This window comes from Apodemus sylvaticus, chromosome 9 (assembly GCF_947179515.1).
Source record: "Apodemus sylvaticus chromosome 9, mApoSyl1.1, whole genome shotgun sequence".
Lineage (NCBI taxonomy): Eukaryota > Metazoa > Chordata > Mammalia > Rodentia > Muridae > Apodemus > Apodemus sylvaticus.
This window is the reverse complement of record NC_067480.1, coordinates 48,087,441-48,111,881: the sequence shown is the minus strand read 5'-3', so window position 1 is coordinate 48,111,881 and position 24,441 is coordinate 48,087,441. Positions and strand designations below refer to the sequence as shown.

Here is a 24,441-nt window from a genome sequence, read left to right as displayed (position 1 = left end):
ACTGTCCCGCTCCATTGGTGGCTGCTGATTGCTGCTGGCCTGTCTTTGTTGGGGTACATACTGTCAGTGTGGCTGGGTACACTGTCCCGCTTGCTTGCTCGCTTGTTTTCCATCTTGTGGTACCACATAGTCACCTCATTCATATCCATGCTTTTCTGGTGGGTGTGGGCTGGGAATCTGTGCTCAGTTGAGGGACTACAAGTGGTTTACATTTTATTTGTTAGATTGTTAAACTCAGTGAAGTGGTTTGCCCACCTCTAGGTGATAGAAGTACAGAGAGTACATAATGAGGAGAGGAGGTTCATTGGGAATCACGTGTCCCTAAACCTCATAGCTGTCCTGTCTGGCCGATCGCTTCCACGAGATACTTGAGTGAACTGATAGTTGTGTAATGGTGGTTGGCAGAAGGATATTTTACTGCTTATTGAGCTTTTTCTTTCTGAAAGGAAGAAGCTAGTAGAAGAGGCGTTTTTTGCTGAATGGCTTGACCAGTGTAGGATACACAGTGACACCCTATCTTAGAGGAAGTAGCAAAAACAAATCACAGCAACAGAACCTGACCCAAGGCAAATATACTGTGGTATATTTGAGAGTGCTCTTCTGACTAAATTCCATGCTGAATTAAAACATTATGCCTGAAAGCTTTCATTTCCTTTTCCTTGCTGAACTCAGTGTTTAGTTTTTTACACAATGCCAAGCTATCCTTTGCTGCAGAGGGAGGAAAAATGGGCCAAAGATCAGTCTGAATTTCTTAAAATTGAGGAATTGGACTAGAATCCAGCCTGCTAGGAATTGCAGGGTTGTAGCTTGCCAAAATTTGCTTTTATTGTTATGATAAACTCGAGCATAGGCAGGGCTTGGCTTTTCTCCTTCACTGTGGTTCCCACACTCCCTGCTTTCTAATGAGTCCAGTCCTTGGATTTTACCTGGGAGGCCTTGGAACTTAAGAAGTTTGGGACTGCTTAGTCAAATACATTTTTCCTCAGCTGTACTTCTACAGTTTGGTAGTTCTCCTATCTCTGGGAAGTTACTTGATGTCTAGCTTCCATTTTACAAACCAGTAGCAAACATTATGATCTCTTTTCTTTCACTGAGGTCAAGCAAGGCCCAGCTGTTCATTCTTTCCCAGTGGAGGAGGCTATTGATACCTTTTTCTTTCAAGCAGCTGAATGCAAAGAATTTACAATTTTTTATCGGCTGTGCCAGGGATCACTGCCATTATGATTCTTACAGCTTTGTGTCTCCTTTTAGTCTCCTTATAACCATGGAGACTGTTTTTAATCATTGTTTGAGACTCAAGAAAAATTTAGCTGTAATACTTGTTAACAATAGAACATCTGAGATATTTGCTCCAGTTAAGATAGGTGCAGTTTAGATGAGTTTAGATGAGTTAGTTTAGTGATTTAACTGCCTTAAGAAATTTTGATGCATTTGAATTTATACATCAATCTCCCATTCTTTGCAATCCCTATTTTCTCTCTTCCCAACCAAAACAAAATGCCTAGTAAACTAGTAAACAGTGAGAGATTCAGGGTGGGAGATTTCCATATTATAGTAACTTACTTTATAGAAGATACCTTTTAGATTCTCAAGTAGATGACTAAAGTTATAGGCAGTTTCAAAGCCATAGTATATGATTTTTTTCACTCTACATTGAAACCTATGATAATTTATAAATTTGGCCAAGAGATTAATGTCAGTAATGCTAAACTAGCACAGTTGTAGCAGTGTAATCAAGTCATGTGAATGTGATCTGTTCTCTTGAGCTAAGACAAATGTTAATATTTTCAGACTATGTGACAGAGGATAACTGAAACCTTGGGAAGAAAACTGAGTTATGGAGGAATTATGTAAATTAGGGGACTCCACAGGTTAGGTTAATGTGTTTTAATTAATAAGGACTTTTTTTTTTTTTTTTTTTTTTTTTTTTGTGAAGTCACTTTAACCTGAGATTTTGAAACAGCTGTAGCCAGGAATAAATAGAAACTTCACTTGTGTTTTCATCTAAAATAAGAATAGGTGACAACTATGGTAGTATAGTTCCATTTTGGTCACAAAGCTAAAATTTGGGCTTGTTTTATTATTAATATATTTGCTTTCATATTGTTATTTCAAGTGTAAATGATCTCTTCCATTGTGGAATTACAGGGTTGAGGAGGTGATGGGTGTGGGTGTGGGTGAGTCAGGTTGGTGCTTTGGCTTCATTGGCCATATCTTGTCATCCTGGATGTCCTGTAAATTTTGGGATCTTTGGAGGATCAAGTTTCTTTTTGATGTTTTGCTGTAGAACTGAACAGTTTGGTCCTGTTGCTTACCTGTTTGACTTTTGGGAATCAAGTTAGATTAACTCTCTGGGATTTTTTTCTGCCCAATGTCTATGAGGTGTTTATTATTTATTTGGTTGAGAATTAAGTGTGCAAGAAATCATTAGTAAATTCTGGACATGTAAGTGATACTTCCATTTCAACTGTCAAAGCCATCAACTTTTTCAGATAGTTCTTACATAGCACTTATGTTCAAGTAAAATACTGGTTTATATGTAATACATACTTTCAACAACAACTTAGTTTTGATAAAATTAGTTTTAATTTTCAGTCAGTATTAATGACTAGGAGAACACATATCCTAAGAGTGGGGATGATTTGTATTCTCTGTCTCTCTGTCTCTCTCTTTCACTCACAAACACACACACACACACACACACATACACTGCTTGATATAGTTACTAAAACTATTAAAAAAATTATTTTCTTTTTAAAAATATGTGACTCAGACTCCAGAAGGAAAGCAGAACCCGCTTGTGGAAGTCATGACCCACGCACAGCTGTCCAGCTTCGCAGCCTCAGCACAGTATTGAAACGCCTCAAGGAGATCATGGAAGGGAAAAGCCAGGTATTGCAGAGAGGCTTTGGGAGGTTTTAATAATCACTCATGGAGATCATGCCATGGCATACTGTCACTTAAGTCAAAGTTTATTACTTCCTCTGATTGTGAATACCAGAGTTTTACACATCAATTCTTAATTTTGTTTCATTTTTTTGTATAGTCTATTTTTTCTTCCTTGCCTTTTTTATAGTTTGTTTTGATGTTAGTGTATTAGGCCAAGGTTTGTATATATTCTTCAGCAAGCTTTATTATTTTTGTTCATAAATATGGTTCCCTTTTGTCCCTTTCAATGACTGTGAACCTAGCTTTTAGATTGCCCTTCTTTCAGTGGTTACATTATAACTCATCATAAGTCCATATTGCCAGCATGCCACTCTTTCCTGTACTATAGCTCCATTTTGTGTGCCCTTGTCTAAAGTTACTGTAGCTTTAGCCTGAGTTCTGAGAGCAGGTGGTAATAGTCCACAATTTTTCTTCAACATTGTCTTGATTTTTCTTTCCTCCCTCTCCCTCTCTCCCCACCTCCCTTTCTCTCTTTTCTGGGACAGGGTTTCTCTGAGTAGCCTTGGCTGTCCTGGAACTCACTCTGCTGACCCTGAGCTCAGAGATCTCCCTGCCTCTGCCTCCCAGGTGCTGGGATTAAAGGCATGCACCAACCAGCTCTGTCTTGGTGATTTTAACCTTTTGCATTCCATCTGAATTTTAGAACTAGCTTGTTCTAAGTTTCTTTTGTCATTGAAACTTGATACTTGTTATTTTTAAGAAGCTATCCCAGGACACTTTTTTGTCGTTGTAGGACAGTGACCTGAAGCAGTATTGGATGCCAGATAGCCAATGTAAAGAGTGCTATGACTGCAGTGAAAAGTTTACGACCTTTAGACGCAGACACCATTGCAGACTGTGTGGGCAGATTTTCTGCAGTCGTTGTTGTAATCAAGAAATCCCTGGAAAATTTATGGGCTATACAGGTAAATGCATTTCCTTGATAGTTGTTATATTTAAAAATCAAATTATGAAATAGTTAAATAGAAGGCAAATATTTTAGACATTTTTTTAAAATTTTATTTTGGACTTTATATCTAAGGTATAATATATCTTTATATCTAAGGTATAATAGTGAGAGAGAGACAGCTTTGATTTTAAGAACTTTATGCTTGAATAATAAAGGAGGTGATGTTTATAAGTAACTAGAGTAAAAATACAGATATTATAAAAATCTGAAGTAGCATTATCAAATATTAGATTTTAATTTACATTTCTGTAGAGTTTTTATTCACAAAGGTTGCGTTGACTTACATGATAGTATACTCTGGCAAATTGTATTCTGATTATGTGTTTTCATTGGGAATGTGAAATTCTGGTAATGGAGAAAGTTTCAGGACGTTGAACAGTGGGGATCGGGTTTATGAAGTGATTTGGGAATGGAAGGTAGGGCAGATTTTGTTTTTAACTAGTGGTGTCCATACACTCTTCCCACCTTAGTCATGCAAGTGCTGGGAGTACAGATACTTCAGCACCCTGTAGTTTAAACTTTTATTTACTTATTTATTCGTTTATGGTTCTGGGTATCAAATCCAGAGCTTTTTACATTTTGGAAATCACTGTTCCACCAAGTTATGTCCTCAGTTCAAGAATGTGCTTAACGTGTTTCTCATGTTATTGTAGTTATTATAAAGATCTTCCTTATTGTTTATATTTAAGGTGCTATGGAGTTCTTAATTTCATAATCTTCCACTTAGATTATGACCATATCTTTAAAAAATTTTTTTTAACCAATATAGTCTTTTACTTTTTCCCTGTCTTGAATTCACTTTTCTTGCTTGAGTTAACCTTTTGTGTGCTCGTTTGACCACACAGGGTGTGTCCCACTGATTGCTGTCGGCCTTCATACGCAGCTTTCTTCTCTGCTCTGTTCTTGTTCATCTCCTTGCAGTTTGAGACTCTTGGCATCTTAGCTTAGCAAGCACCGAGGTAGCAGGAAGTAAGCTTGCTGCTGCTGCTGCTTCTGCTGCTGCTTCTTCTGCTGCTTCTGCTGCTGCTGCTGCTGCTGCTGCTGCTGCTGCTGCTGCTGCTGCTGCTGCTGCTGCTTCTTCTTCTTCTTCTTCTTCTTCTTCTTCTTCTTCTTCTTCTTCTTCTTCTTCTTCCTCCTCCTCCTCCTCCTCCTCCTCCTCCTCCTCCTCCTCCTCCTCCTCCTCCTCCTCCTCCTCCTCCTCCTCTTCCTCGCTTTACTTTGGTATTGCTGTGGGATCAAACTCAGCCTTGTCCATAGAGATAGTTCCGTTTGTACAGTTCTTGAGCTGGGAATTTGAATCTTTAAGCTCATCCTTTTTTGTATTTTGTGTTCTATATTTAGGAGCAATGAGCTAATTTCATACTTGTTAGTTTGACAGGTTTGTCAAGTATTAACCTGAGCATTGTCAATATTCAGTTAAGAATATTCAGAATTCTTGTCTTCTATTTGCCTGTTGCCTTGCCACTTTTCTCAGTCTTCTTGTTACTATTGTAACTACTAATGGCTTTATTTTTTTATTTTCTTTTAAGATTTATTTTGTGTTTTGTTTTATTTATTTTCGTGTGTGTTGCAAGTTATGTTTGTGCACCAATTGTGTACCTAGTGTGTTCACAGAAGTCAGAAGAGGGCATTGGATCTCCTGGAACTGGAGTCACAGATGGTGCTGGGAATTGAATCTAGATCCTCTTAAAGAGCAACAAGTGCTCTTAACCTCTGAGCCATCTCTCCAGCCCTTACATTAATGGTTTAAGTTGAATGTAATTAGAGAACCAGTTTCAGAAATCTCAGAGCCAATTCTGAAAACTTATCCCTAAGCTATTGTGTCTATAAAACTGTTCTTGCACTGAATCTCTTACACTGACTTTGTATCTGTTAGTTGTCTCTATAGAAGGAACCAATGGCTGAGGCGAGAGGCTTACATATAGTGGAGGAGTCAACTCAGGTGCTTGTGCAGTCTGGTTATCAGAGTTAGTCAGCAGGGTGCAGTGCTGAGACAGAATTCTCTTGCTTTTGGAAACAATCTTTGTATTTAATGAGAGTAATACAATGGATGGTAATCTGCTGTATTTAAAGTCAGCTGTAGTGTTTGTTAATAACACTGGAAAAACAACAAAACTAAATGAGCTTCAACTCTAGTGTTTGACCAAAACTTTGTTTAGGCAAATTGGACCTTTAAGTTTAGCCCTTGCAAATGGAAAATGTGTGCTGGATACAATTGCACATGAAGATCCTAAATAAATATAAAATACCTAGAATTTTGATATCTAGAAAAATCAGTGGGTTGAGCTAATGTGGTGGCACATTTTTTTTTTTTTTTAGCACAGCATTTAAGAGGCAGAGGTGGGTGGGTCTCTCTGAGTCTAACACCACCCTAGTCTATGGAGTGAGACATTGTTGCAAAAAAAAAAATAAAATAAAAAAATAAAAGAAAAGAAAAAAACAGAAAAAAGAAAAAAAAAGAAAATCAATGAACATTCTTCATGGAATGAGAGTGGTAAGGCTTGACTCTGTTTCTTGGTTTGATAATTTTATTCTTAATAGTTGACTTGTTTGTTTGTTTTTTTGGGTTTGTTTTTTTCGAGACAGAGTTTCTCTGTATAGCCCTGGCTGTCCTGGAACTCACTCTGTAGACCAGGCTGGCCTCGAACTCAGAAATCCGCCTGACTCTGCCTCCCAAGTGCTGGGATTACAGGCGTGCGACACCACCGCCCGGCAATAGTTGACTTGTTAAGGGAGTTTATCTTTTATGGTCTAACCAAGCCTTTGCTGTGGTAAAAATTGACTGTCTTTCCTCAGATAGTAATTTTACTTCCTAAATGTGGTGCAGTTTTGGTCAGTGGTAGTGATTATCATAGCACTTTTATTTATTCTAGACTGAAGTTCATTTTGTTTTGTTACTGTTTACTGAGTCCTGGCTGTCTTGGACATGCTTTGTAGACCAGGCTGGTCTCAAACTCACAGCCATCCACCTGCCTCTGCCTCCTGAGTGCTGGGATTAGAGGCATGCACCACCACACCTGAATATAATAGTTACTTTAAAATGAGCCGCAGTTTAGTATACTTGGTACTAATTTATAGTAAAACATAGTATATTGAACTTTAGAAATTTTGTGTATCACTTCAGGTTTTTATATTAATGATAAAGTATAACTGAGGTAGAATTATTTAATAACATGCTATTTAGTGAATAGTTAAAAATAGATACAGCCTTGTTACTCAGTGGTGGGCTAAGCCCCAAGAAATGCGTCCCTAGGAACTTGTGTCCTTGGGTATGATTGTAGCATAGAGGATACTTAGGGTTAGCCTCTGTGGAGCTATAAATTCTGCAATGGCAGGAAATGGTTTCATTATTAGAATTAAAACTATCAAGTGAAGAACAGCCAAACCTGACCACAAAGCTTTTGTTCGTGGAAGAACATGCCCCTTCCCCTCAGTGTTTGACTGAGTGTCCTGCCGCCCAGGCTAGTCCTGAAGGCCTTATCCTTTTGTCTGCACCCAGCAGAAGGTCCTATTTTCCTGCCTCTACATACCAGCTGTGTGCCACCATGTGGAACTTCTCTTTTAAGATGGTGTCAATATATTGCCCAGGCTGTGCTTGTGTAGCCTTCCAAATGCCATTTTGACCCCCCAAAACAGAAAAGTCTTTTTTTTTTTTTTTTTTTTTTTTTTTTTTTTTTTTTAGTATTAGGAAAAAGATGATCAAAAGTATAACATAGTAAAGATAAAAACTAGTGACTTGGTTGTTTATCATCAAGTGATATTTCTGTTCATGATTCAGTTTTTATGGTTTAGTGACTTTCAGATCAGTAAGCTTATTTAAATCAGTCTCAGGAAAAATATGAATATGCTACCCTATAACATTGTGATGGCTGTTGTACCAGGCCCCATTTTAACCCCATTATAATCTCACAAAACTGCTCCTGTATAGTGTGGCCTGTTGTTAACTGAAAAATCATGTGATACATGATGTATTTTTGCTTCTTAGCACACCAAATTGTTGTGGAGTCACACCAAACAATGTTTTATAAAAATTGGGTAGAAGTGAAACTTATTTTAGGACAGGATTGTATCCTAAAAATAGGTTTAGAAGTATTAAGAAACTCTGTCCTCCTAGGAACTGTTTCTGTGGTGTTACGGATTGAAGTCAGGGCCTCATGCATTCTAGGCAAGCTTTCTATCACTGAGCCATACCCTTAGCTAGAACATTTTGTTTTTATTTCACTATGAAAATTTCTTTTAGTTTTATTCCTCTATGTTATACTGTATGTAAGACCGTTTGTTTTGTTACTAACGTAATTCCATTAGTTTTAAAAACTGTCTACTGCTAAGTAGATAGAGGAGATTCTACAGACCCTGTGCCTAGACAAAAAGCTACTTGGCTGCTGGCAGGGGATCAGTCTTCTCCAGAGAGGCCCCGCAATAGATAGGTTATCCAATCTCAGACGTTCAGCTCTAAATACATATGAACAATACCAACCACATGGGGCTGTGTGTGTGTGTGTGAACAATTAAAGAAGAGCTCATACACTTGAAGGGAATTGGACATGGGATGAAGTGGGGGAGAGAGAGAATTGGTACTGGTGTACATAGAGTATGTACACCAGCTATGTAATTCTCAAGAGTTTTTTTAATTTAAAAAATGCACTATTCTGGAGACCATTCTTCAGGGCTTCATTATAGATTCCTTAATATTATTTCCTCCCTACTTGTTGCCTAGGGAAAACAAGTTGCTTCTGTTGTGTTGGTTATTTAGTATATGAAAATCTTTTTTCGTTGAAAGAGGGATCTTGTAAAAGTAACTTTTTTTCCTCTGTAATTATTGTCTGTGAGACTTAGTGCCTGTCTGCTAACTAAACCTAGTTCTGGAAGTTTCTAGCCTCTGTGCAAACATAGCTGGCCCTAGAATGTTTTTAGCCTCTGATACTTCCAAGTTTACTCTTTTCTAGTTCTTTCTGAACTCTAGCTGGCTGGTTTAACTCAGTTGTTCTGGGTCAAAAACTCTTCCAGCTGACTTACTCAATCTGGCTTTTTCTCTCTGCCTCTGAATTGCTATGCTTGGCCTCAAACTAAATAGCAGTCTTTTCTAATCTTCTGGCTCCTTCTCATTTTCTTGGTTGATCTGTCTTACCCTGTGTCTAGTTTGTTCTCGCTTCAATCCGTCTCTATAAAACTCCTAGTACAACAGTGTCCTCCCTCTCTCTCAACTCTACTGCACTGCTGTCTATGAACTCTGCTGTATTCCTGTACTGTACCCTCTTCTTCTTGTACTGTCTCTCCCTTAAGTAGCTTCCCTTTCCTCTCTCTTCTCCTGAGAGTTGGGCATATCCCATTCTGTCAAAATTTTCTCTGATTTGTCCCTTTTTCTGCTCATTTAGACATCACTTTCAAACATGAGTGCTTCCTTCTACAAACTAAATTTACCTTCATTGTTTGAGATTAAAGGTGAATACTGAGGCTGTGTCTGTATTTCAGATAGAGGGATTAAAGGTGTATGCTAAGGGTTGAGCCACATCCTAATGAGAAACAGGTTTCTGTATTATCAACTCTGATAGATCCCTCATTGTATGAATAAAATTTTGAAAAAATATTCTTAAAGCCATGGTTTTATGTTATTACTGGGTCAGTTTTTTTTCTTTTCTTTTCTTTTTTTAACCTATTACAGATATTTGACGTAATAGGGATGCTCGGATGAATTTATTGTAATCTAACATGTACCACAGAGCCAACTATTTCACTTACTTAAAATGTCTTTTTGATAGCCTTTACTTGAAGATACTCCTTTTATTAAAGTTCATATTAACACAAATTTAAATTATTTCATTAAGTAATACATTTTCTTATTATTTTTCCTCGTAGGAGACCTCCGAGCGTGCACATACTGTAGAAAAATAGCCTTAAGCTATGCTCATTCCACAGACAGTAATTCCATTGGAGAAGATTTGAATGCTCTTTCAGATTCAACTTGCTCTGTGTCTATACTTGATCCAAGTGAACCTCGGACTCCTGTTGGGAGTAGAAAAGCCAGTCGTAACATATTCTTAGAGGATGATTTAGCCTGGCAAAGGTACCATAACATGAATATCATTTGATTTCAACTTAAGAAATGCTCAGTCTTGTGACCTTTTTCATTCACATTTCTTTTTGTTATCTGCAAATTTACTGTCTTTTCCAGTTGATGTAGAGAAGAATCATAGATGTTCATGGATGGTGGTCATATTAATAACATTCAAATATAAGTGCTTAAGAAGAGAGTTTTTATACCTTTCTTATTTACTATTCTCCTATTGAGAAGACCAAAATGCTTGCATGCACATGATCCTTGTAGTATTTGTTATATAGGCGACAGAAGTCATTGACACTAATATTCCTAGTGAAGTCTTCCTGCGGAAAGGAGAGCATTCCTCTAAAATCTGGATTTGTTTGCAATTTCAGAGTTTTTCCTTCTAATGGAGTCTTTGACGTGTTTATATCTGAAGATGCTTTGCTGGAAGGATTATAGATATACATACCTTTACTAGTTAACTACAATTGTTTATATTGGAATATTATCATCAGTTTCTGACATTTCTTTAGTGGAATAATCTTACATATAATTTCTAATGAACTTAGAATTTTAACTATTCTTTTTTTTGTTTGTTTTATTTTTTGAGACTGAGACAGGGCCTCTCTATATAGTCCCAGGTGTCCTGGAACTCATTCTGTAGACCAGGCTGGCCTCTTAACTCACAGAGATTTACTTGCTTCTGCCTCTCAAGTGCTGGAATAAAGAGTTTAACTAATGTTTTTATGGTGAGTAGTTTTCTTAGTTACTTCTTAACAGAGAGAAGAATAAGTGTATTGTATATTTAAAAAGAATGAAATAAATTATAACTACATTCAGTATATGTGAACCCAGGGACATAGAAAAGAAAGTCACAAATCATGTATGCACCTGGATTCTAGTTCTATAGTGTTTAGAAATGTACAGAAGAAGGTAAATGCTGAGGGATGGTAATTATTAGTTACTTGTCTTGTTGCTGTAACAGGATGCCCAACAGAAACACCTTAAAGACTTAAAACTCCAGGGGATAGAGTCCATCATGGCAGAGGAGGGATGGTGGCAAGAGCAGGATGCTAGTCACCTGTGTCCACAAGGCAAGAAAGAGAGCTGTGAATACCTGTGCTCAGGTCCTGTTATTCAGTATGGCACACCAGTGCATGAGGCGGTACTGCCCATGTTTACATGGGTCTTTGACGTCAGTGACCAACCCAGCTCAGTCAGTTGACAGACCTCAGGAGAGGGAGTGAAGATTGAAATGAAAAAGACAAATTAGACAAACATTATAACATGACTCCAGCCAGTGCTGAGGCTGAAGGGGGTTTATTTTTTTCCCTGTCTGCTTTTATACAATTCTAGGTACTTGCAGAGAATAGGGTCAGTTCTTAGATCAAAGACCAAGTACTCAAACAAGGTAATAAATAGAGCCCCCTGGTCACCATTTCTAGGGGCTTGTCAGGATGTCCAACATAAATGGAATGCTTGGTGAGTTTATCTTTGTATTAGCCCAAATGTGAATACTCTTATCCGAGCCTACTTCCTTGAGCCCAGTGACAAGTGCTTGCCAAATTTCTATAATGGGGGCCCAAAGCTCTCCACCACCTCAGTTAATCTAATCTAGATAGTACTTCACAGACATGCCTGGAGGTTAGTTCAATGTCCTTGGCAGCTAAGATTAATAACAGTGATAAACATAAAATTTATAATAATGTTTTCCTTTGGATTAGGGAAAAGGATAGTACTGGCACTTGAACACAGGCACTTGAAAATGGTGGTAGTGGAGTTTTTTTCTTAAGTTGCTTGATGGCTGTTTTGATGTTTATACCACCATAGTTATATCTTACATTTTACTACTTAATTGATTCTGTATTTACTTAAAAAATATGAAGATTAGATTTTTTAGCCTTTTATTATTTTAGTTAGCAATGCTTTTTATTTGTGTGTGGTCCAGTTGTCTGAATTCAGAATTGACAAGTATAATTTAGTAAAACATGACAGACAGAAGATGGACTTCAGACAGAATACTAGTTCATCTTAGGCTCTGTGTTAACAGTTTCGCATTCCATTAAGTCATCACATTCTTTTATGACAAATGTGGGTGATAAAGTTTGGAAAGATTAAGTAATGAACCTGAGGTCACATAGCTAGTAAGAGATAGAGCTGGACTTGGACCTTGGTCTTGGTCTGTCTGTCTCTTTACTGCTTTTGCTGCTCTTCTTGTGGGTTGAGGGACAGAAAAGTTTTAGATACAGATTTTTTTTTTTAATCCAAATCACTTTTATCTTGTATATGTGAAATGGAAATGAGTTTTATAAATCAGTTATCCAACCAAATTTGCAATTTTATTACATTTAGTACAATTATCAGTTTTTGTAAAGTAAAAATTATCAGTTTTTGATATTTAATATCCTAGGGATGAAACTACACTTCTTTTTGTTTGTTTTTTGAGAGCAGGTTTTCTGTGTAGCCCTAGTTGCCCTGGAGTAGACCAGGCTGTCCTTGAACTCAAAGGGATCCGACTGCCTCTGCTTTCTGAGTGCTGGGATTAAGGGTGTGCTACACCATTGCCCAGAGAAACTGCACTTTTTGTCTCAAATAAAGTAAGGGCGAAAATGAACTGTGTGTAATCTTATTATTGTAGAGAAAATAATTTGCTTTTAAATGTTAAAGCACTTATTATAGCCCCAAATGACCCCAGTATTTTAATTTTCTTTATAGTTTGATTCATCCAGATTCCTCAAATAGTGCTCTTTCAACAAGACTCGTATCTGTTCAAGAGGATGCTGGGAAGTCTCCTGCTCGAAACAGGTAAACTTCCAATAAAGAAACTACTCTGTATGACTTTGATTTATGTCCATCACAAGGAGAACAAACAAGCAAATGCTGAGGCTTTCCAAGCTCTTTTAGGTTATCTTTTCTGTTTTTGGTAGTTTTTCAGTCTTTGGTAGCTCTTTCAGATATTTTCTGATGATGTCAGATACTGGAACCTATCTTCTGTCTAGTAGTCTAGTATGATGGCCGAAGGATATAAGAAAATGAGCTGTGTAGGCATTCCTGTGAAAATGTGCACCAAGAAAACAGAACAGAAGATTCTTAAGAGGGAGCACTCCTGGCCAGGAATATAAGAGGTCCTGTGTGCTGCAGTAGTCACAAGAATGAATGGTAGAGATGTTATAATCTATTCTAAGATGAGCTATTAGAATTAAACAATTAATTTTAATTGCTTTGTAAAAACTTGAAAATTGTAAGAATAGAGAAATAAATGCCTATATAGTCTCTATTAAGACATACTTAACTTATGTTTCCTGTTTATTTTGACACATCTTAATGCATACTTTTTTAAAAATATCATTCAATTGATTGATTTCAGCCCTGAGTTTGATTTTTCTCCTGTCTACTTCTCTTATGTCTGTTTGGTTCTTTTTGTTCTAGAGCTTTCAGATGTTCTTTTTAAAAAGTTGCATATATGAGACCTCTCCAGTTTCTTTGTGAAGCTACTTAAAGCTATGGACTTTCCTCTTAGCATTGCTTTTATTATGTCCCATATTTTGGGTATGTTGTGCCTTCATTTTCATTGAATTCTAGAAACTTTCTCATTTTCTCTTCATTTTGTCCCTGAGCCTGTGATCATTCAGTAGAGAGTTGTTCAGTTTCCAAGAGTGTTTTTGGTTTTCTGTTATTTCTGTTGTCAAAGTCCAGCTTTAATCCATGGTGGTCTGATAAGATACAAGAGGTTATTTCAATTTTCTTGTATCTGTTGCTGCTGGCTTTCTGACTGGACTGTATGGTCAATTTTGGAGAAGGTTCTGTGAGGTGCTGAGAAGAAGGTATATTCTTTTGTGTATGGGTGAACTATTCTATAGATATGTTAGGTCCATGTGATTCATAACCTCTGTTTCATTATTTCTCGGCTTAATTTCTGTCTTGATGACCTGTTCATTGGTGAGAGTGGGGTATTGAAGTCTCCCACGATTAATGTGTGTGGTTCAAAGTGTGATTTAAGCCTTAGTAATGTTTCTTTTTTTGAATGTGGGTGCCCTTGCATTTGGGGCATATATGTTCAGATTTGAGATGTCATCTTGGTGGATTTTTTTTTTAAATGATTAGAAAGTGTCCTTCCTTATCTCTCTTGATTAATTTTGGTTGAGAATCTATTTTAATTAGATATTAGAATGGCTATTCCGGCTTGTTTCTTGGGGTCCATTTGCTTGGTAAACCTAGCCTTTTACTCTGAGGTAATATCTATCAGTTGCTGAGGTGTGTTTCTTTTATGCAACAGAGTGATGGATCAGGATTTTGCATCCATTATGTTAGCCTGTGTCTTTTTTGGGGGGGGGGGAATTGAGTCTATTGATGTTGAGAGATATTAATGATTAACAATTATTAATTCCTGTTATTTTGATGTTAGTGGTGGTTGTGTGTATGTGTGTGTGCGTGTGTGCACTTGTGTGTACACACTTCCCTTTGGTTTGCTGGCGTGGGGTTATTTCCTGTGTTTTCTTGGGTGTAGTTAGCCTTTTTGGGTTGAAGTTTTTCTTCTAGTATCTGTTGTAGGGCTGGATTTGTGGATAGATTTTTGTTCAAATTTGGTTTTGTCTTGAATATCTTGCAATCCTGTACAATAAAAGGACTTCTGGAGATATTACTATGCCTAATGTAAAGCTGTACTACAGAGCAGTAGTAATAAAAGCCATATGTTATTAACATGAAAACTGGCAGGTTGATCAGTGGAATAGAATCGAAGACCCTGATATAAACCCACACACCTATGGACACTTGATTTTTTGACAAAGAAGCCCAAATCATACAATGGACAAAAGGAAGCACCTTCAACAAATAGTGCTGGTCTAACTGGATGTTTGCATGTATAAGAATGCATATAGATCTGTATTTATTACCGCACAACACTCAAGTCCAAGTGGATTAAAAACCTCAACATAAAGCCAGATACCAGATGAGAAAAAACACTGAAGGCCCCTGGCAAAACTAGTGAACTCAAAGGAAGGTCATATACTCAGGGTGGCATCAGGGACAGGGAGATAGGCTTGCTTATCATACGGCATCCTGGTATGATTCACATTACAGACTCCCTGTCTGGTACATTATCCTCTTGACCACATAGCCCCTGGGCCTCCTGACATAATCTCCCACAGGTGGAAGGTCAGAGGGGGCTTCCAGAAGCTCTCCTCAGTATCTAAGGTGTGAGCAGCTGGGACCCTATGGCCAGTGGTGGTCCTGTGGATGGGTTGGGGGAAGAAGGGATAAGTCCAGGCTGAGTTTGAGCCACAGATCAGAAGCACCTCTCCCTTCCCACTCAACTACTGCTTCTCAGGAGGCCAGGGAGGGATACACAGGCCCATTCCTGTCTGTGTATCTACTGCCAGCCTAAGTCTGACTCAGACCATCCTCACCTCTTGCAAGGGCTGCAAGGAACCCCATACAGCTTTAAACAGAACTCCGGGAGCTATTTCTCACTCAGCTTCTGTAATCTGGTTCATTTCAAGAAAAGGCCTGTGGCCAAAAAAGGCCTGAAATCTGCTGATCTCTAGATGATAAATGTATGTTCCCAACTTGGAAAGTCAGATTCTTCTGTATGAATCTGCACTTGAGAGCTAGAGCATGGGGTTAGGGGGCTCACTCAGTCATTAAGGGGAGCTTGTCTTACAAACACAAGGATCCAAGTTTGATTTCCAGAACCCAGAATATAAAATAAAGCCAGGTGTGGTGGCATGCACTTGTGTTTGTAATCTTAGTGACAGGGAAGTGGAGACAAGCAGCAGATCCCCAGGGCTTGCTGTTGAGCCTTGGTGACTCCCAAGCCAGTGAGAGACCTTTTCTCAAAAGAACAAGTGCCTAAAGAATGATACCCAGGGTTATTTGTCTTCTGGCTTCCACAGACATGTGTGCATACCCATGTACACATGTACACATTTACTTCCACACACATACATGCAAATATAGTGTGAAAGGAGCACTGAGTGTGGGAAGAACAGATACAACATGTGAGGAGCAAAACCTATTCTCCAGAATCACACACGGAGTCAGTCCCGCCCCCCTCAACCCCCAAGATTGCCTCCTGAAGGATCCTTGTCTCCCTTCATTAACAATTTACTAAGCACCTAGGGGTGACAGGTGTCACATGAATTGCACAGACTTTCCACTAGCTTGTGGCTTCAGAGAGATTTCCACATCCACATTGTAGTTCAGAAACTGAACATGCATTAGTAAGTCTATTGTGAAGTCAACATCAGGAAGTCTGATTCCTTGATAAGGCATCATTTGAGGCTTCTGTATCTGTTTCAAGCAGTGCTCCAGTGGAGAACGGTAGATGGATGGGAAAAGACATCAGTGAGGAGGAAATAGGCAGAAGGAAGTGAGGAGAGACCACAGAGGATCCTAGAATTTAAGACACTCAAACTAACTTCCAATATGGGAGATGGGAAGAAAAGAGCCCGTCAGGAACCTATGGTCATGGTCATGGTATTGGTTGACCAACAGTGATAGAGCAGGGTCAGATACCAGGGAGGGACCAGGAGGGAGGGAATGGACTGTTTTAGACTGTGTTAGCGTACGTGGGTGAAAGAAAGATACTCGGCATTAAGTTCAGATTCTGGTTCAAACATCTGGATGAGTGACAATTTAGAGAAAACAGAAGGAGGGTTGATATGGCGGATCAAAAGATAAAAAGGGATGAGAATTTAGTTCCACTCAAGACATCTAGGTGGCAGCCTTGAAGTAGCCATTGGATGTGAATGTCTGGGGTTTAGGAAAGAGATTCAGGCTGGGGGGGCTTCAGAAAGCACCAGCATTTGGATCCTATTGGAGGTGTGGGTGGGGATGAGATCACTGGGAGAGTGTGCTGTGATGAGGGCAGAGGGTCAGGCAGCATTCCCCTCTGCCTCAGCCTGACCTACATCCACAGCAGACCTGCCTCCAGCATGCGCAACTACAGGCATGAAGTTCTTTCCACCCAGTAGACACAATCTCTAGGCTCAGATCATCCTGACTGGCAAGAATTATGAGGGGTTGGGCCGGAGCCAGGAATCTGTTGTGTCACTGGATAGTTCAGAAACTGAGACATAGACTCACTTGTCAGGGATAGCTGCCACATAGTTGAAGAGTTGCCAGGGTATGCCCTGCAGAATGGCATTTCTGAAGCTACCGTGGCTCACCACCATCTGGATGCCATCTTCTGAACATGGGTACTTCCTTTCATCCACCTGCAGTGCCAAAGCAAAAGAGGAGAGATCCTGGGGCAGCTGAGGCCCAGGTTCTCCTTCCTGTCTGTATCCTTCCTATGTGGACACTAAAGGCAGAGTTTGTTTATACAACTGCTCAACTTATGAGCACCCTTCACACCCCCTCCAACTGTGATCTCCGTAGGTTTGAATAGTGACCTCCCAAAAGATAAACCCACTAGGAACCTCTGGACTTTATCTCGGGGCAGGGTCGTCTAGAATATTTGGGGTGGGCACTAAATCCAATGTTGGAGGCCCCTTAAAGAGAAAGGTAAGAGATAGGAGATAGGCTCAAAGGAGGGAGGGCCTCATGAAGATGGGACAGAGATGTCAGTGATGTAACTTTAATCCAGAGGTCCATTAGGGCTGCCAGAAGTTAGAGGAAGCTTTCTGGATTCCAAAACTGAAAAGAGAAGAACTTTCTTTTGTTTTAACCCTTCTAGCATGGGGCAACTTATCACAATACCACCTGTTAGAGTTTAATCTAACATGCCCCCACAGGCTCATGTTTTAAATGCTTTCTCCCTAACTGGTGAAGATGTTCTAAGAATGTGTGGAACCTTTAGGAAGTAAACTCTAGCTGGAGGAAGTCGGTTACTATGAGTCCGTGTTTGGAAGTTATTCCTGTCCCCTACTTCCTGTCTCCCTCATTATTTCCTGGTCCTCCATGAGGTCAACAGCCTCTTCCATATGTGCAAGTGTGGTGTTTGAATGAGAGTGGTCCCATAGGCCCATCTATTTGAACCATTGGGCCCCCAGTTGATGGACCTGATTGGGAAGGTTTAGGAGGTATGGCCTAGTTAGAGGAGGTATGTCACTAGGGATCTGCTTTGAAGTTTCAAAAAAGTCTGCCATCCCCAGTGTCTCTCTCTGCCTCCTACTTGTAGAGCAAGATGGAAGCTCCCAGCTGTTCCTACCACCATACCTTTTCTCTGTCATCCTGAACTCAAGCCATATGGAACTGTAAGGTCTACATTAAATACTTTCATGTACAAGCTGAAAAAAATAAAACCAGATGCACCAAATCTAAAAGAACAGAAAGTGAGGAACTGCTTTGAAGGCACAGGAGACAACTTCCTGAACAGAACACCAGTAGCCAGGCACTAAGATCCACAATTAATAAATGGGACCCCATGAAACTGAAAAGCTTTTATAAGGCAAAGCATACTCAATAGGACAAAACAGCAGCATACAGATTGGGAAAACATCTTTATCAACCCTACATCCAACAGAGGACTAATATCTAAAATATATAATGAACTCAAGAAATTAGACACCATCAAACCAAATAACCTAATTAAAAAGTGGAGTACAGATCTAAACAGAATTCTCAACAGAGGAATCTCAGAATGGAAACAGGCATCCTCGCTCAGGAAGTAGGAGGTTGGGGGGACCCTTCAGAATGAACCAGAGACCTGGGAGGTGAGACTCTCGGGAATCAATAGGAGATGCCCTACAATAGGTAGAGGGAACTTGTAGAGCCCACCTCCAGCAGAAAGGGCTGTGAATACAGGATAAATGTGCTACAATCCAGAGACTCAAAGATGCTAAGTAACAAGGAGGACTCAAGGGAAGATTCTTCAATCTTTACTCAGAAGGGGAAATAAAATAGCCATTGGAGGTGGAGGGTAGGAGGGAACTGGATAGGAGGAAGATGGGGATCACATGGGGAGGGGGTGATTCTTAGAAAAAAACCAGCAAGGCATTTTTTTCTTTTTTTTTTACATTGCAAATAAATTCAGAGGCCCATATGGGTCTCTGAACAGTTGGAGTAGGGGCTGTATCTGACTCTGTCGCCTACCTTTGGATTTCCTTCCTCTAGCTGGACTGCCTTATTGGGCCTCAGTGGGAGAGGCTGTGCTTACTGCTGCTCTGACTTGATGTGTCCAGGAAGGGTTGGTACTCATGGGGCATCCCCTTCTCTGTGGCAAAGAGGAGGGGGATATAGATGAGGGATTTGTGAGGATGGGACTCGGGGAGAGAAGAGAGGGGGGTTGTGATTGCGGTGTAAAGTGAACAAATTAATAAACTAAGGAAAAAAAAAACATCCAAGAATAGTGCCATCATTTTTTTCTTCAGTTAATAGATTAAAAATATTTTTTTTTTTTGAAACAGGATCTTGCTGTCTGAAATTCACTGTGTAGCCCAGGCTGGCTTCTACTTCATAATCCTCCTATGTCAGCTTCCAAGTGTTGGAATTGTAGGCACAGACTACTACACCCAGCTGAGATTTTTTTTTTTTTTTGTAGCAGTTTTGACTTGACAGTAAAATTGAGCAGAAACTTGAAGTCATATAACATGTATGTAGAAACAATGATTTGTACCAGTTACCTCTGTTTTCATAACTTACTACTTGTTTCTCTTTATTACTAGGCAGTATTCTATTTTCTAGATGAGCATCTAGACTGACATCTCAGTTGATTTATATGTTTTGGCAATTATATAGAAACCTGTGAGCATCTGTGTGTAATTTTGGGTGTGTGTCTAGGGCAGGGTCTCAATTGTGTGGCTCTGTCCATTTGAGATTTTGTAGAGATCTAAGTGTTTCATTCTCCTCAGTGTTGAGATTTAAGGTGAATGCTACCGAACTCAGCTCTGTGTAATTTTGATGTGTGTGGATGTAGTTTTAGGTTCATTGGCATAAATGCATAATACCAATTTATTTGCATAAATACCAAGAAGCATGGTTGCCAGATCTGTGATTAATTTTGTAAAGGATTACCAAACTGTCTTTCAAACTGGTAATGCTGTTTTGCATTTCCATAGGCAATTCATGAGAGTTCCTCTTCTTCTAAACCATTGCTAGCATTGCTGTTGCCCATGTTTTGTAATAGGTGTGTAGTGGTGTCTCATCATTTTTTAAAGTTACCATTTCCTGAGATGAATTGAGCATCTTTTCATTTACCATGTATTTTCTTTGCAAAGGAGTCTTTCTTAAGTCCACTTTGCCCATTTTGTGATCACATTGTTCATTTTATTGATTGTTGAGTGGTAAGAGGTTTTTTTTTTTTTTTAAGTGTATTTCGACTAAGAATTCTTTATCAAATGTGTCATTTGCAAATACCCTTTCCTGATGGCTTGTCTTTTAATTTTTTTGACACTGTTTTTTTGCAGAGCAGAAGTACTTAATTTTAACTGCCATTCATGTTCTATTTATATAATTATCATATCTAAGGCATTCTAGGTGTTCTCAGTGTTTTTTAGTCTTAAATTTTACATTTTGTGTCCTTTCATTCTGATCTACTAGAATGTACGGTATGGTTCCATTTGTCTCATTGGGCACATTGACTTATCTTTTTGCTATGATTATGTCATTTATAAGAGACATGTAGTTTGAAGTTGCATTGTTCCAGTCAGTTTTAGCTTTTTTCTGACTCTTGCCATGAAGTTATAAAATGGTGGTGTTTTTCTCTAATCCAATCAGTCCTTGTATGATTATTATATGGCATGCTAATCTATAAAGTCTTTCCTTATTGGAGAATTAAGTATGGGTATTTGGAGGATGAAATATTCTATAATAATGCTCTAATAGTAAATTATTGACTTTTTTAAAAAGGGGATCTGGCTTCTCCAGGGAGTGCATTAAAGGACATAAAGAGTAGACGCTGGCATAGCAGTTCCTTTCCTTTCCTTCCCTTCCCCTTCCCCTTCCCCTTCCCCTTCCTTTTTGTTTTTTTTGGATTTGGTTTTTTCGAGACAGGGTTTCTCTGTCCTGGAACTCACTCTGTAGACCAGGCTGGCATCGAACTAAGAAATCCGCCTGCCTCTGCCTCCCAGAGTGCTGGGATTACAGGCGTGTGCCACCACTGCCCGACTTTGTGAATGATTTCTTATTTTGAAGTGATTTTGTCTTTATAATGCACAGAGAATGAACTTTCATCTGAGAACTATGATTTTGAATGGGACCTCTTACTATTAGAGGACTAAATTTAGTTAAATTTCTTTATCCCTGATTATTATTTTTTTTTTCCCAAGACAGGGTTTCTTTGTTTAGCCTTGGCTGACCACAACATGCTCTGCTGGCTTCAAACTCACAGAGTTCTACTTGCCTCTGCTTCCCGAGGGCTGGAATTAAAGGCATGTGCCACCATGCCCAGCTTTATCCCTGATTTTTGATTTAAAAATTATTTTACATTTACCCAGGCGGTGGTGGCACATACATTTAATCCCAGCCCTTGGGAGGCAGAGGCAGACAGATCTCTGAGTTTGTGGCCAGCCTGATCTACAGAACAAGTTCTGGGATAGCTAGGACAAATGGAGAAACCCTGTCTTAAAAAACTAAAACAAAACAAAAAAGGAAAAGTTTTAGATTTACATATTTATTATTATTATTTATATGTGTATATGTACATGCTGCACATGCTACAGTACACATGAAGATGAGAAGATAACTCTTGTTCTACCATGTGCGTTCCAAGGTTTGAATGCAGGTCGTCAGGTTTGGTGGCACATACCCCTAACCACTGAACCACCCTACTGGCTCCTGCTTGTCCCCCTCCTTCCCCTCCACCCTTGAAAAATGGAGCTGGTAATACTTACTTAATAGAATGTGTGAGGGTTAAGTGAAGAAATGTATAGATTATCTGAGAAATAAGTTATGTAGTGTGTCTTAGTATTTTAGTGCTGTGAAGAGACACCACAACCAAGGTGACTCTCATAAAGGACAACATTTATTTGGGGCTGGCTTACAGGTTCAGAGGTTTAGTTCATTATCAAGGTTAGGAGAAGCATGGCAGCATCCAGGTAGGCATGGCTCTGGGGAAGGAGCCGAGAGTCCTATATCGTGTTCTGTAGGCAATAGAAAAAGACTGGCATCCTCAGGAAGCTAGGAGGAAGCTCTCAATGCCCGCCCCCATATCGACACACTTCCTCCAACAAGACCACACTTCCTAATAGTACCACTTCTTGGGCCAAGCATATTCAAGTCACCACCACATGGAGTCTAGTGAAGTTTCTTTTCATCCTTTCTGTTGAAGCTGAAGTTTGATTTCATTTTTGTTCTTTTTGTAGTTTTTAACTAAAATCTTCAATTATATTAAAAATGAATAATGCTTGGTGATATATATATGATGTATAAGTCATATGATAGCTTTGCATAGAGGCAGAATTAAGAATACATGTGAATACTTGCATAGTGAGAGGAAGCAGATATCCTATAACTTTTTTTTTTACTGATGAAATAAATTTATACTATTTGAACATGGCATAGGCCTACTAATGAGAAGAAAAGGATTTTTCTTGAGTCGTAACATTCTGCTTAGTTGGGGTTCACTGTTAGTGATCCTATATGATTAATTGTAGGATGTTCATCTACAAAATTAATTCTTCTTAGTTCCTGGGCTATTTAAAAACAGGGCCAGCCTAGATTTGGCATTCAGACCATATTTCTTCTAACCCAGATATGCAAGGTTATTTTTTTGTATATAGTTGTCATTTTTAATTTTTCTTAGAAAAATGACTTTCCCATATTTTTCACAAGCAAGAGTTTGTATTTCCTTTGAAATACTATTAATATGCACACCATATAATTATTTTTTCCAAAATATTTAAAACTTCAAATTTTTTAAGCCAATAGTTTCTGGTGTCCTTCCCTCCTTTTCTTCAGTGATAGTCTGCATAGCCATTGTAACTACATTTATAGTTCCTGTAGCACTGGCACCTAAACATGGAAATAGGAATCTTTACTTTGTTCTCAGATGAACTTAAAATTGTGATTTTGCTTTTTGTTTTTATTTCTAGATCAGCCAGCATTACTAATCTGTCACTGGATCGGTCTGGTTCTCCTATGGTTCCTTCATATGAGACATCTGTCAGTCCCCAAGCTAACCGAAGCTACGTTAGGACAGAGACTACTGAGGATGAACGCAAAATTCTTCTGGTACCAGTCTAGAATCTAACTTGTTGCTAGTTTTTTTATTTATTTTATTTATTTTTTATTTTTTATTTTTTTTATTTTTTATTTTTTTATTCGATATAATTTTTTATTTACATTTCAAATGATTTCCCCTTTTCTAGCCCCCCACTCCCCGAAAGTCCCATAAGCCCCTTTCTCTTCCCCTGTCCTCCCACCCACCCCTTGTTGCTAGTTTTGAATGTAAAGAATGCTGACTTTTTATTCCCTTGAAGACACACATACGTAAGAGAGTCAGCTGAGCTTGGTGTGCATGCCTATAAAATAAACTGGGAAGGCTGAGGCAGGAGAATCTTGTGTTTGAGACCAACTTGAGCTAATTGGGATGTTGTCCTAAAAAAAAAGTGTATATCAATTAAACAGGGAAATCATTAGCTTAATCTTTTATTTGCTAGCATATTTTTTTACATACTTACTCTATTACTATTTCTTTCATTTGTCAGAGTCAGAATTTATCTAACACAAAAATTGAGCTTGAAGTTAGATTGTTTTCTTAAACTTTGAAACTTAATTCTAACTATGTTTATATGACATAATAATTAGCTATTTCATCACTTTATGTATATGAAAAACATTTGCCTAATTCTAAGACCAACTCAGAGAAATGAAAAATAAGTCTTTTGTTCTAAAGGTTATAATTCAAAAGGCAGAAGTAAGATCAATGGGAAGATTCTTATTAGTGAAGGAATATTTTATTTTATAATTATTTTGTTGTTTTTGAGACATAGCCTCTCTATATAGCCTGGGTTCTCTTTATGTAGACCATGCTGGCCTTGAACTCACAGAGTTCACCTGCTTCTGCTTCCCAAGTACTGTGGTTAAAAGGCATGCACCACTATGCCCAGCTTTGAAGTAATATTTTAATAATAAAAATGGTAAAATGTATGCCACAGCTATATGTCATAGAGATATAAATTAAGAAGGTTGATAACAATGACAGAGTCAGGAAATTCCAGAGGCTGAAATTGGTTTCATTAGGCAGAATGTGAATCTTATTTGAAAATATGACAAAAGGTACAGATTTGGGGTCAAAGCATTTTCTGTGGACAGAAGTAGAATTTATTAGTTGCGACAGAGTTTAAGTTGGAATCTGTGGTCAGTTAGAATGGAAAGTCATTTGGGTCTACCCATTGGGAGGCAATACATTCAGTTTTTCTGTTTACTGCTCTAGAGGTAGTGGGACCTGGTAGAATGTACCCAATAATTGACCGTGTTATGATATCTCCGTTTTTTTTTTTAACAATTTTTTAGCAGCAGGATATTCAGAATGGTTTTTATTTGAGATGTTATAGATAAATCTAGTTGTCATTAAGCATTGTTGTAATATTTAGCCACAAAGAACAGGGATCCAGAACTG

General features: G+C 38.5%; 1 protein-coding gene across 6 annotated transcripts in view; it reads left to right on the top strand.

Moving 5' to 3' along the window:
- Pikfyve (phosphoinositide kinase, FYVE-type zinc finger containing) overlaps positions 1 to 24,441 on the top strand; it is a 100,292-nt gene that overhangs the window by 5,767 nt on the left and 70,084 nt on the right. For all 6 annotated transcript variants that reach the window (XM_052191908.1, XM_052191909.1, XM_052191907.1 and 3 more), the window contains 5 exons: positions 2,774 to 2,892; positions 3,683 to 3,854; positions 9,755 to 9,962; positions 12,654 to 12,743; positions 22,913 to 23,051. In XM_052191908.1, the coding sequence (XP_052047868.1) occupies positions 2,774 to 2,892; positions 3,683 to 3,854; positions 9,755 to 9,962; positions 12,654 to 12,743; positions 22,913 to 23,051 (728 nt within the window). The remainder of the gene's footprint in view (positions 1 to 2,773; positions 2,893 to 3,682; positions 3,855 to 9,754; positions 9,963 to 12,653; positions 12,744 to 22,912; positions 23,052 to 24,441) is intronic.